The following is a 13852-nucleotide window of genomic DNA, read 5'->3' as shown; positions in this document are numbered from 1 at the left end:
GAACAGATGTTGAGCTACTGGGAAGAAGTGGATCTGTTGTTGACAAACTCTTTATCCTCATGACTTTACATTTTTCACCTTTTAACTTCTGGCTGCATTTCTCAACAGTCTGTCAGCGGCGGTTTATTTTTCTGCGCAGATGAGACATGCCTCACAGCAACATGCCTCCGCAGAACCCCCGAAGTTTTATTTTGAATTCTGTCAACAATACATAGAAAAGGGGAACTCTCTGTGCCGCCCAAATTGACCACAGTTTTAAAATAGAGCCTAGACACCTATTTTAAGCCCTGAAAGGGGAAATGAGGCTTCTAGCACATGACTGTACAGGCAGTCAGATATCTGTCACTCTGCCTCACGTAAACCTCAAAAACCATCCATCTTAGATGATTCAGATTTTTAACTCCTACCTCTGAAGCTTAAAGACTCACGCTCATTAAAATCCACATGTCATTCCGTGTACGGTTCTAGGCTTATGATTTATCTTGAAAATAGATAAAAGACTCTCTCCAAATTTCCTGATCATGATAAATAATAGACACAATTATCTTGTTATTATATTGTCTTATTCAAATTCTCTCTCTCTCTCTCTCTCTCTCTCTCTCTCTCTCTCAAAACATTTAATTATATTTACTCTATTATAAAAACAGGAAAAATGATAAATAATATTAATAATATTTCACATATTAATTATTCTAATTATTATTGCTAATACCAATAAAAACTCAGACATAGATTATTATATAATGTGTGGACTTCATAATCTACAAGAATAAATAAATAAATAAATAAATAAATAAATAAATAAATAAATAAATAAATAAAGATGATAATTTTATAGGTCTGTGGTCCTATAAAATAATAATAATAGTAATAATAATAGTAATAATAATAATAATAATAATAATAATAATAACGCTAATATACATGTAAAATTGATGTGCAAGTATGTGACTGCGCATAAATATTAATAATAATAATAACACTAAATGCGGTTATTATATAAAGGGTTATCTTTTAGATTTAAAATAAATAAATAAATAAATATATAAAGAAAGAAATATGATTATTTTAGAGCCCAGTGACATTAATAATATTAATAATAATAGTAATGATAATAATAATAAATAATAATAATTAATAATAATAGTAATAATAAAGCTAATATACATGTAAAATTGATTTGCAAGTATGTGACTCTGCGCATAAATAATAATAATACTAATAATAAAACCAGTAATGGTTATTATATAAAGGGTTATGTTCTAAATCTAAAATAAATAAATAAATGAATGAATAAATAAATAAATAAATAAATAAATAAATAAATAAAGATGCTTATTTTAGAGGCCAGTGGTCTTAATATTAATAACAACAACAACAACAACAACAATAATAATAAAGCTAATAAACATAAAACTTATGTGCAAGTATATGACTCTGCACATAAATATTAATAATACTAATATTAACACTAATAATGGTTATAATATAAAATCTTCTATATCTAAAATAAATAAATATGAATATTTTAGTGGCCAACAGCTGGACAGATTGCACGTGTCATTGTTGCATTGTTCATGTAACAAATAAGACAGGACTGCAGTTTGAGTGGCACGGCATGCATTTGCAGTGCCCACACTTCAGGAGACAGGGCCGGGACAAGCTGGGTCTGACTCAAGCCTTTGAACCACCCACTGGTTACGCACACTGGGCCCGAGGGAATTAGCGGTGGTAAGGCCTTTTCAGAAGTCAAGCCATTTTTTTTTTTTTTCATTTCACCTGGCAACCAGTCTGGATTTGAATAATAGCATTCACAAACTGGACCCCACCCTGTCACTGCCCTTACACTGCTTTCAGAGCAGGTATGGAAAAGAACAAATTTTATGGAAATGCTTTTAACAAAGAAAAAAAATGTACACAAAAAACAGCCACAATTCCATCCACCGAAAAGGTTACTGAATTAATACCATTACAGACTGAGGGAAAAAAGTGTGTGCAATTTAAAAGCAGGCAAAAACAGGCAATTTTTACCATTTGTGGGCAGGTATGTGAAACGCTGGTACTGGCTTCTCTTCCGCTTTCCATTGCACACATAGAAATTCACTTGAACAGGGTTGGATATTCTTTGGTTCCGGTAAGGTGGAACGTCCACAAGCAAAGCCACCTGGAATTCAAAATAGAAAATCAATTCAATCGCTTGAGCCAGTGTTGCTGAGTAGAGCAGGTCAGGATGCTCAAACAAAAAGAACAATGTTTTAATAGTGGTCGTTAGGTGAACTGCAGCAAGCAACTAATTGGCACATATATGTAGGGGATGGGGAACCGGAGCACCCGGAGGAAACCCACGCAAATGCAGAGGAGAACATGCAAACGCCACACAGATATGCCAACTGACCCAGTCGGGGCTCAAACAGGGACCTTCTTGCTGCTGAAAGGTGATCGTGCTAACCACTGCGCCACCGTGATGCAACAAACCAAAATATTACCAAATGAAAGTTGACAGAAATACAAAGTTCTTTATATGAAACTCTACTGGGCTAAACCTTTAGCGAAGACACATTTATATGGCCAAATGTAAACATTTTCACAAATCAAACCATTATTTAATCTGAGTAGTGACTAGGTGTAAACAGGCCCTGAAACAACAATCAAATGGAATAATTTCCTTAGGCATTTTGTTGAAGAAGAAGAAGAAGAAGAAAAAAAACATTTCTAGGTATCAAAAACCTTGACAGTACAGTCTCCGCTGCTCAACTTCACACCATACTCTCCATCCACAGCAACTGTGGCTTTGCGAGCTCGGGCAGATGAGGTTCAGACAAACTAAACTACACACAGCAGATGCTGTTATTTTTTGTTCTTCTCACCCTGAATGAGAGAGCGTCCGGGGAATCTGTCCAGACAGTTTATTTCCCCTGCGCTTCTCCCCTCACTGTCTCCAGACACCACTGAACTTTTGACCGCCGAGCCGTCTGCGATTATAACTACAGTATGAGAAAGGTGCTGGGAGTGTCAAACTGTCTATCTTCTCCCCCCCTCAGCCTCTTCTCTTCTTCTCCACCCTGAGATGAACCCAGTGTGGCTGAGGGGAGATTGATGGAGGCGCTGTACAGTAGCCAGAGAGGAAGTCATCAGTCTTCTTGCAGGTTTTCGAAGCATGTGCAGGTGAGCTTCTCGACTATTTATATTAGCACATCGCCTCAGCCGCAGAGCAAAGCCAGACCAAGCACAATGTGTTAGAGGGAATTTCATCCATTAGTCTGATGCGCAGCTGTGCTCATGACGCTTGACCCGCAGCAAACTCCAGCTTCACTATGTACAATTTAAGATTAACTTTAGTTAGGAAGTACTTAAAAATCTTAAAATGCTAACAACACATCCATGCACCTATAAATCCGACGATGATTGTTACTCGCAGCTCGTTATACTTGTGTAATGTGATTTCTGAATTAATATTTTATGAAAATATTCAGGTCATTGGGCGGTCTAATCTTGGTTACGCACACTGTAAGTTTTTCTCTGTTTAGGTAACAGCCATACATTTCTTATCTACTTCAGTTTAGAAAGACTGAAAACTTTGTAACTGTCATGATGGAATTTCAGTAAATAAAGTGGTGGAAAGAGCACTGAAAATCAAATTTAAGTGAAAGTACCTTTACTGGCCTAAAAGTGTAGTGCAAGTAGAGTTAAAGGTTTTGTTGTAAATATTACTCAAAGTATGAGTAAATGTAACCTTTTCAAAAGCACTCAAAGGTAGTAAGTAGTGAGTATCACACTGTAAAAAAGCTGATGCCTTTACATGCTATTTGTGGATGTGTGTAAACATAACATTCTGTAGTGCAATTTAATTGAGTTATTGCCCAGCAGGCACACAACGTCATAAGATGTTAATTTTAGGTTCGATTTAGGTTGTGATGTCACCAAAATTCAATGTCTAGCCAGCGTTTAAGGGCAACGTTATGTTGATGTCCAATAATGACGTCAAATGACCTTGATATTGGGTTAATTTTAGGCTGTTTTAGAAAGTGACCAAAATTCAACGTTGAGCCAACATCTTAAACCAACGTCATATTGACGTCAAATACTGACTTTTATTTGTCAGGTATGGCAAATACAATCCAACATCTGATAGCTGTCATAGTCCCCACAACATCAACTTTTAATATCATGTTGATATTTGGTTGATTTTAGTTTGGACGTGGGACATTAACGTCTGCCTGACGTTGGGTTCTGACCAAGCGGCAATCTCCCACTTTCCCTCGTGAAGCAAATATGGAAGTAATTTAAACTGCAATTACCGGAAATTCCGCTAGTCCTGGCTCTATAATAGAGCAGATTTCTATTAAGCCCACTGGTAAAATGACCAACTTTACAGCAGAAAAAAAGGTGTTCAAAGCCTGGTACAAAAAATTTTGGTTCATATAGCTAATATTACCTTTCTTGACGGGGGTGATTTTTTTATAACTCACCTGTTTCGTTTATATTAAGCTATATTAAGTCTGCATAATTAAGGGCGGGGCCATTTAAGTGACAGCTAGGTCTCGCTCGCCCTCACTTGACCTCAGCTGATTCCAGCTGATTAGTCAGTAAACTCTGCAAATAGATCGTATTTTTGTTTTGTTTTATGTGGCTTTACACAGTCAATTGCTTTTTGGAACAATTATGGATTTTCAAATTTGGAACTTTATTTCCTACAATTATCAGATGATTTTACATGCTGTGTGCACTTAATTGTGCCATTCACCATTCACGTGGCCTCTATTTCCCAGGTGAGTAAAATTATATACATATAAACCAAATCTATAAATGTATTTGTTTTATTTAGGATCATTTCTAATTTTAAATTTTCATTAGAAATTGTATGCACTCCAGAATCTGACAGATTGATTAGCTGTAGGCTAAAGAACAATCATCTGAAACACTGCCATACAGAGTTATGTCTGGATTTCATAAATAGCCTGATATTTACTAACTTAAACTATATTTTAAGTGTTTGTCTTTAAGTGTTTGTAGTGTCTTTCTGTAGAAAAACATCATCAGAACAATTCTTAGTGGCTCAATGTATTAAAACATTTTTAAAAGACTAAACACCTTATTGCTATAGTATACAACCAAGCATATGTGGTCAGAACACAAACAAGTCACAGGTAATAAAGTATTAAGCGTTTCTGCCAAAGAAAAGCCTGTCCAAGCAAAATGCTAGCAGGCGGCTGTAGCTCCGCTTACGCTCTGCCTCTTTGCCCTTGTTTGGTATCCCCGGGTCAGAGTGATGACACTCGAACAAAATAGCGACAGTTGGCAAGGCCTACTTGTAGCTTCTTTTGCATTCATAAGAAACCTATGGGTGACGTCACGGATACTACGTCCATATCTTTTACAGTCTATGGTTCTGACATTTTCATTTCCAAACAAAATGCAACATTCCCAGGAGGTTGGAGTACAACGTCAATCTGATGTCATGTTGACATCCTGTGCCTGCTGGGTGGTTAGGGCCATTTCGGTCATCATACAGTAAACATCCGTCATCTCAGTGACATGCATCTAAACTGTCTCTGGGTCAATGTGTGTAAAGATTTTGGACATCTTCTTGGACACATTTAATGCTTCCAAACAGTTTGCTGCAATCATAAATTGCCCATGTCTTGAGGTAGTTCATTATAATGCGATTTATTTTCTATGTGTGATTTGATTGGACAGGAATCACAGGACTAATTTTTCTAATTTTAACAGATAAGAAAAAATAAAGTATTGACTGCAGGTTAAAGGAAAGTAGAAGAGGAAAAGTATTGAAACTTCACAAAAAATGTACTCAAGAGAAAGTACACTTTTTTAAAACTACTTAGTTAATTACAATTTCTGAGGAAAAACTACTCAGTTACAGTAGTTTAAGTATTTGTAATTTGTTACTTTACACCCCTGAAAACATAGTACAATTAATAATACTGTTACAATGTTGAAATGTTAAATTGTGTACTGTAACTTTAATTAGCTTTAGTGCATGCGCATGTACACTACTATTCAGAACTGTTTTTATTTTTTTCATCCTTACAAGGTAAAAGTGAAACAGTAAAAACAGGGTTGGTTTAACGCTTGATCACCCGTGAAGAACGTAAAAAAACAACATGTGCCCTATAAATAGTGAAAACTAGCCTGCACTGATCTGTCCCTTAAATAATATTAATAGAAGTAATAGTCCACCCTTGACTGCCTCAGTAATGGTTCATATCATTGTCAATGCATGATTGCACTTAGCAGGGAGAAAAATATTCAGTAATTTCAATATTCAGTCAGTCTGAAAGTGGCATATCGAGCCAAACAATAGACAAATTGGGCCCTATCATACATCCGGCGAAATGTGGCGCAAGAGGCAACGCAATTGTTGTTTGCTAGTTTCAGCTCGGCACAAGGGTTGTTTTGACATTTTGCGCCACGGTGTTTAAAAAGCAAATGCATATGCGCTCATATGTGCGCCCATAGGCATTCTGGTCTAAAAAAGCAGGCGTTTTTTGCTGCGTTGCTGTTTTGAGAAACTATAATAGTCTGTTCTTTAAACCAGAACAAAGCCGGTCTATTGTCTGCCGCAGAGTGTGCCTAGCTTACACACTGCTTAATACACACAAGATGTAGAGCAATATGCAAATATCTTTATATATGAAAAAGAAATAAAATATTAAGGATATATATATATATATATATATATATATATATATATATATATATATAGGCGAATTGATGTCTGTGCATACAAGGTTTCCCTATCCATGAGAGTGAAAGTGAAATAGATTATGCGATGCGACGCAACTGGGTGTTAGAGGGAATATGAGAAGAGACTCTGATTGGTTTATTCTCAAAACACACCTATAACTCATTAAGAAAAAAAATCCAACACTTTTAGACCATGCGCCACAGCGCAAAGCGGATTTTTCCATCCATTAACAAAAGTGGATTCTGACACACCCTGAAAGCATTTGCGCCCTGCACTTTGCGCATGAACCGTCAAAATAGAGCCCCTAAAGTTTTTAAAAGACACTTTTCTTGTAAAATAGGCGTTTGTATCTTCATAGCCTAAAGGTAATGTCCAATTAGACAGGTTAGAGTGTATTTTAATAGACGCCATTTGCTCACACATGGAAGGTCATAATAAAACAGCAAGTGTGATCTTTAATGATCATCTATTTAGATGCAGAGATGCAAAGTTGTCACTGTTTTGCAAAACTTTGAGAATTGAAAATTGAAATAGCATATCAGATATTACTGTAGGTCAGAATCTAATCATTATTTATGGTTGATAGCTTGAAAAAAATATTTATGATAAAAAGATATTTCCTTTTAGAAATTTAGTTTTTATTTCATAGTTATAAAGTTGGCAACCATATCATTATTCTTAAAATACTGGAAACTGAGATGCAATTTAGTAAAAAAGATTTGGTTCAATGAAGCATCCATGTGTATTTTTTAATCAAATAATCCTAATTAAAAAGTACCAGTCTCATTTATTAATTTTTCTTCAGATTAGTCTCTATTTCAGGGGTCGCCACAGTGGAATGAATCGCCAACTATTTCAGCATTTGTTTTGTGCAGCACATGCTCTTCCAGCCGCAACCCAGTACTGGAATACACACTCATCCGCACTCATACACTACAGCCAATTTAGTTAATCTAATTCACCAGTACCGCATGCCTTTGAATGTGGGCACCCGGAGGAAACCCACTTGAACACGGGGAGAACATGCAAACTCCACACAGAAACGCCAACTGGTCCAGCCGGAACTCGAACCAGTGACATTCTTGCTGTGAGGCGACAGTGCTAACCAATGAGCCAATACCAAAGTCTCTGCATTGAAAAATATTAAGCAGGCAAGCGTTTTGTAAATTAATAGAATAAATAATTCTTAAATTAGCCTATTAAAATGATTTCTGAATGTTTGTTATTTCATGTTGATTCACTGTGCATTAGCTAATATTAACAAGCATGAATTTGGATTTTAATAATGAATTAGTATATGTTGAATTATGATTAGGCGATGCCGTGGCACAGAAGGTAGTGCTGTCGCCTTACAGGAAGAAGGGTGCTGGTTCATTCATTCATTCATTCATTTTCTTTTCAGCTTAGTCCCTTTGTAATCTGGGGTCGCCACTGCAGAATGAACCGCCATCTTATCCAGCACATGTTTTACACAGCAGATGCCTTACCAGCTGCAACCCATCTCTGGGAAACATCCATAAACACTTATTCACACTCATACACTACAGACAATTTAGCCTACCTAATTCACCTGTACCGCACATCTTTGAACTGTGGTGGAAACCAGAGCACCTGGAGGAAACCCACGCAAACGCAGGGAGAACATGCAAACTCCACACAGAAACGCCAACTGACCCATCCGAGGCTCGAACCAGCAACCTTCTTGCTGTGAGGCAACAGCACTATATATATAATTATTTTAATAATAATGATAATAACTTATTTTAATACATACTTTAAAAGAAAATATTTCTTATTTTTTTATTTAGTGCATTTAAATACAAAAATAAACTATTAAATAATAGTATAATAAATATTAAATATAAAAGTGCATAAATACTACATTTAATCATGTAACACAGAAGAATATTCAGACTTGCAAGTAAGGAATGAATTTCATTTTAAATAATATATCCGAATGAAAAACAGCAATTTTTTTTAAATTGTAAAATTGCACAATATTATTACATTTAGGTAATTTAAAATGTCTTTTTTTGTTGTTGTTTATGTTTGATCACACCAAATATGAACTAAGTTCTAGTAAAAAAATTCAAATGTGGTCTTTATATGAAAAAGTTGTCACACATGTTTCATTAGTTAGCATTTACTTACTTGACCTAAAATGAACAGCAATTGTACAGATTTTATTAACCATAGTTCAACAATTAAATAATGCATTATTAAATTCTACAGTTGTGTTAGTTTATCACCATGAGTTGACAACGAACTCTATTCCATGAATATTTTCATTAAATAATTTCAACAAAGATGAATAAATGCTGTAATAACTGTATTGTTCATTTTCAGTTAGCACATTAACTAATGGAATCTTGGAACTGAAAAAAGTAATGAAGATGGACGAATAGACGAATTTGTCAATATACAAAAACAAAGCAACTCTAAACCCCTCTTAAAAAAAATAAAAGATCACCAAAACACACCAGCTAACTATACTAGAGAACCATGTGGTTTATACTGTGTGAGAAAATGGTTCACATTAAAGAAATATACACACACACACACACACACACACACACACACACACACACACACACACACGCAGCCGGGCAGGGAGGGGCAGAAATCAAAAGCGCCCTTGTAAAAAAAATTGTCTAACACATTAATGCTCCATTCAAACAGATGGTCCCCATTCACTCGCCGCGCATTGAAACCAGGCGTGGAGGCTCTCATAAAGTTATGAACCAAGAGACACCAGACAAAGGCAAGCTTTCAGGGAGCTTTTGGCTCACGCAGGGAAGAAACAAACATTAATTCTTCCTAAAAAAATGACAGCCATACAGCTCTCTTCATTTTATCACGAACATATGAGCTCAGACAGAAGCTAATAAAATTTTGTCATAAATTTGAAAGAATTTGAGCTCATTTTCTGATAAACTCAGACTTGAAAGTTGACGAGATGCAATTAAAGAGTCACTACGCAATTGTACATTCTCTTTATGGGAATCTATGAATAAATTGGCAGAAAATGAGTGGGTTTTCCCTTAAATGCTTTGATTGGAACGTTTAATCACATTCCACAGATTTATATGAACTGTTTATGTTTTTTTTTTTTTTTTAACCAGACAGAAGGAATAGTTCACTCAAAAAAAGATCATTTACTCACTCTTCACTTGTGCCAAACATTTGAGAATGTCAGAAACAAGTAACCATTGATTTCCATAGTATTTTATTTTCCTACTATGAATGCCAGTGTCTACCAGTTCCAAATATTCTTAAATGATCTTATTTTCTGTTTAATGAAGGAAGAAGAAGAAAGACTCCTGAGTTTGAACAGATTATTTTATTGTTGTTTTAAGGAAAACTACACTAAAGTTTGACTTATCATTTCTGAAATATTTTTTTTTAAATTGTGCTTTTCTAGAAAATGCTTCTTGATTCATCAACTTTTAGATATTTTAACTAGGCTGCACGATATTGGAAAAATCTGTCATTGCAATATTTTGTATTTGTGCGATATTTACTGCCATGTGAATACATCTTTATTAGGAAAGAATTCTTCATTTTAGATTGATCGGGGTGATTTTGTAGGGAATTGGATCTTGAATAACATAGAACAAATAACGAAGAGCTACCTTTTCTGCTAACATTTTTAAAATAGTTTTCAAATAGACTGTATAAGTCATCTAGCAATCATTAGCATATTATTACAGTCTGTTTTGGACCTCTTTTGAGACTAAAACCTTGTAATTTTAACTGTCTGTCTGTTTTGGATCCCGGACGAGCCCCCATTTCTGCTAATGTTTTTTTTTTTTATGGTCTTCCAATAGACATTCTCTTGACTATAAATACATATGCAACTATTATGTCATCTAGCAGTATTAGTACATGGTCTGTTTTGTATCAATGACTTTATTTATTTCTAGTTTTCAGTGTAAAAAATCCTGTTTGCCTTAAAATTTTAAGCTAAATCTAATTAAACTTATGAGTCCATTGAACTCATATTATGCTAAGCTGACTTAAAACAGCTAGCCATGAACTAAAAACATATGCTGTCATGACTAATTGATTATAGAATTTTATAGAGAAATAAAATACAGCAAAGATAAATGTTTATCATAGTTTTTTGGGTAGTCTAACTGTATTCAGATACATATATTAAACAATCAACACTGTATAGTTTTTATTGTATATTATGTAATCTTTATTAAAGTTACCAACACTAAAGTTTCTTTTGGCCGGATGTTTTAAATGTTAAGATTTTCACACAGTTATAGGTTTCAAAGAGATAGTTTACCCAAAAGTTAAAATTTACTCACACTTCACTTGTTTCAAATTTTTATGAGTTATTAAAATGTCTTTTTTTTTGTGGTCAACATACCTGTAAAAAGGAAACTCATAAATGTTTGAAAATAGTGAGTCAATTTTTCTACCATTTTTACTCTATTATAATTCAGCTCTGCATTGATTATGATCTATTATAATAAGTGCTTAATTTGTAAATGAATAATTCCTGGAATAAAACCAAGAAATAAACGTTATCATGACCGACAACCACCAAACAATTTCAGTTTTCCTGGAACATGACGTCATTTAAACGGTGATAGCGCAAAGAGCATCACTTTTAATTTTTTTGTGCCATATAAAGTGCCATAGGTCAGTCTTGGATAATAAAAACATGTACCTAACATAAAATGTATAAACAATCTCTATTCAGTTGATCTCACTATTATGTGCTAAGTGAAAAATAATAATTTAATGACTCAATCAGTCTACCCTTCAAAAAGAGCCCACAGTTACCTTTTATGTCTTGTTTTCTGGCTGACTTAAGATCGTTTTGCTTCTGTCTCCCGCTATCCTGATCTATTCACGCAATTTCATCTTCTCGGGATCTTTTTTTTAACAGGCTCATTATCAGATTTACTTGTGGTTTTAAAAGCTAAAATATGCTTGCCTCTTTAACATTTAGAAAATACAAATATTATTTAGGTAGGCCACTATGTCGTTATTTATTTTCGTTGCTCACTGCGCAAAACAATTTATCACCAACCAATGAGAGTGACTGTGAACATAAGAAAGCTGATTGGCTAAAAATATTGTTGAGGAGCATCATGCGTGTGTGCGCGCAAGTGTAGGTATTTATTACGCACATGTTAATGTTTGATCTATTAAAATAAATACCAGAACGCAAAACACAAATATCTGACATTTTCCAATTAAGCAAAATTAAGCACTGACCATAATCTGAACTCAACATCGAAGATTCTGCGATGTGACTATTGCAGTTGCACACATTGCGATATTGTGCAGTCCTAACTAGAACATAAACAAGACAAAATCTCTAAATAAGTAAAGTGTTTTTTGCAATGAGAGTGAGTAATGATCAGTAAATGTTCATTTTAGGGTGAACTATCCCTTTAAGGCCTTCAGAATGGGTCTTTTCCAACAGTCTGAGCTCTGCAGACAGACATGTGCTACCTAACAAGTGTGTGTGTGTAGTATGGGGAGCAGGTGCAGTGTTTCGCACACAAACACTGTCTAATCCCAGAGTCTAAACTGTGGTCCCTGAGCTCTCGCTGAAAGAATCTTCCATAGAGAAAACAAGCAGCAGGTTTGCTTGTGCAAGTGTTGTGTGTGTATGTGTGTGCGTTCCCTCCAGAGAGCAGAGAGTAGGGCTCCATGGGTGCATTATATCCGCTTTAAAGACAAAAAAACAACCTGTTTTCCTCAAACACAACAATAAAACACTAAACTCTTTTTTGTTATATAGTTACGCATATATATCTATAGTTTAAATTGATTGCAGATTACATCTTGTTCCTTTGTGGGGGAAAAAGAGAAAGGTTGGACTTACAGATTTGGATGATTCTCTGTTGACTTTAGCCTCCATTTCCCATATGTGATGGCCATCTGCAAAAAATAAATTTAAAAAGGAGCGTAAATTTATAGCGGTTTATTAAAAATCACTTCACATATGGTAAAGGATATATCACAGAGGGAGCTTCAATTCAGAAACCCCAAAATATTGTGTACATTTGGTCACACTTTACAATAAGGTTGCATTTATCAATTTATTAATTCATTTTTCTTCAGCTTCATCCCTTTTTTATCAGGGGTCGCCAAAACGGTGTGGACCGCCATCAATTCCAGCTTATGTACGCGGTGGATGCCTTTCCAGCTGCAACCCAGTACTGGGAAATAAGGTTGTATTATGTAATGTTAGTTAATGCATTTTCTAACAAGAACAAATATTGAACAATACATTTATTACAGTTTTTATTCATCTTTGCTAATCTTAGTTAATGAAAATACAGTTGTTCATTGTTAGTTAATGTCAACTCATGGTGCATTAGCTAATGTTAACAAGCATGGATTTGGATTTTAATAATAATATTAACTAATCAAACCTTAGTTTAGAGTGTTTTCGTTTAACAGAATTTAGGGACAAGATATATGCGGGGGGTGGGATAGGGTTAGGGTTAGGGGTAATAATACGGGCTCCAACTGTTTGTCACGATTTGGACTAGTGATGCAGTGATCGATATTCCTAGCTCGATATTCCAAGGTCGATTTGGATGTTTTATGCTGTAAAATTGGCTGATTCAATAGCATCAACTTCCAAATTTTTTCATGTTTTTTTTTTTTTTTTTAGAAACTAGAGAAAAATGGGTATGCGAGCAATTTGTGTGTTAATCACTGGCTGAATCTGGCTCTTAGAAAATTCACTACAAAAAATGCTTTTCTATTGTCTTATTTCTAGTCCAGATATCTACAAATTCTAAAATCAAGAAGCATTTTTTCAGACAAGCAAAAAACATTGTTTTGTTTTCAGAAATAATAAGCAAAAATAAAGTGAATTTTGCCTTAAAAAAGTTAAATAATCTGCCAATGAGTTAAGCAAAGTAAATCTTAGTTTTGCTTTGAAATAAGATTATTTTGCTAACAATTGATTCTTGATTCAAGAACATTTTAAAAAAATATTTATAACATAAACAAGCCAAACTCAAAGAAAAAATATTTTTGCAGTGTGCATTTAGTTGTAATAAATACATGCGTGCATAATAAATTTTTATTTGGTTTAACAAGTTTTCAGCATGTATTGTATACAGTTGAGTCTGAATTATTAGCCCCCTTGTTAATTTTTTTCCC

At 34.6% G+C, this 13852-nt stretch overlaps 1 protein-coding gene across 1 annotated transcript in view; it reads right to left on the bottom strand.

Annotated features, from left to right (window-relative positions):
- The window catches only part of nfatc1 (nuclear factor of activated T cells 1), an 87373-nt gene that overhangs the window by 25295 nt on the left and 48226 nt on the right, over positions 1-13852 (bottom strand). Inside the window, 2 exon segments of the mRNA NM_001045159.1 lie at positions 2032-2164; positions 12558-12613. Coding sequence (NP_001038624.1) covers positions 2032-2164; positions 12558-12613 — 189 coding nt within the window.

This window comes from Danio rerio, chromosome 19, assembly GCF_052040795.2.
Source record: "Danio rerio strain M-AB ecotype USA chromosome 19, GRCz13ab, whole genome shotgun sequence".
Classification (NCBI taxonomy): Eukaryota; Metazoa; Chordata; class Actinopteri; order Cypriniformes; family Danionidae; genus Danio; species Danio rerio.
This window is presented reverse-complemented; position numbering and strand designations above follow the sequence as displayed.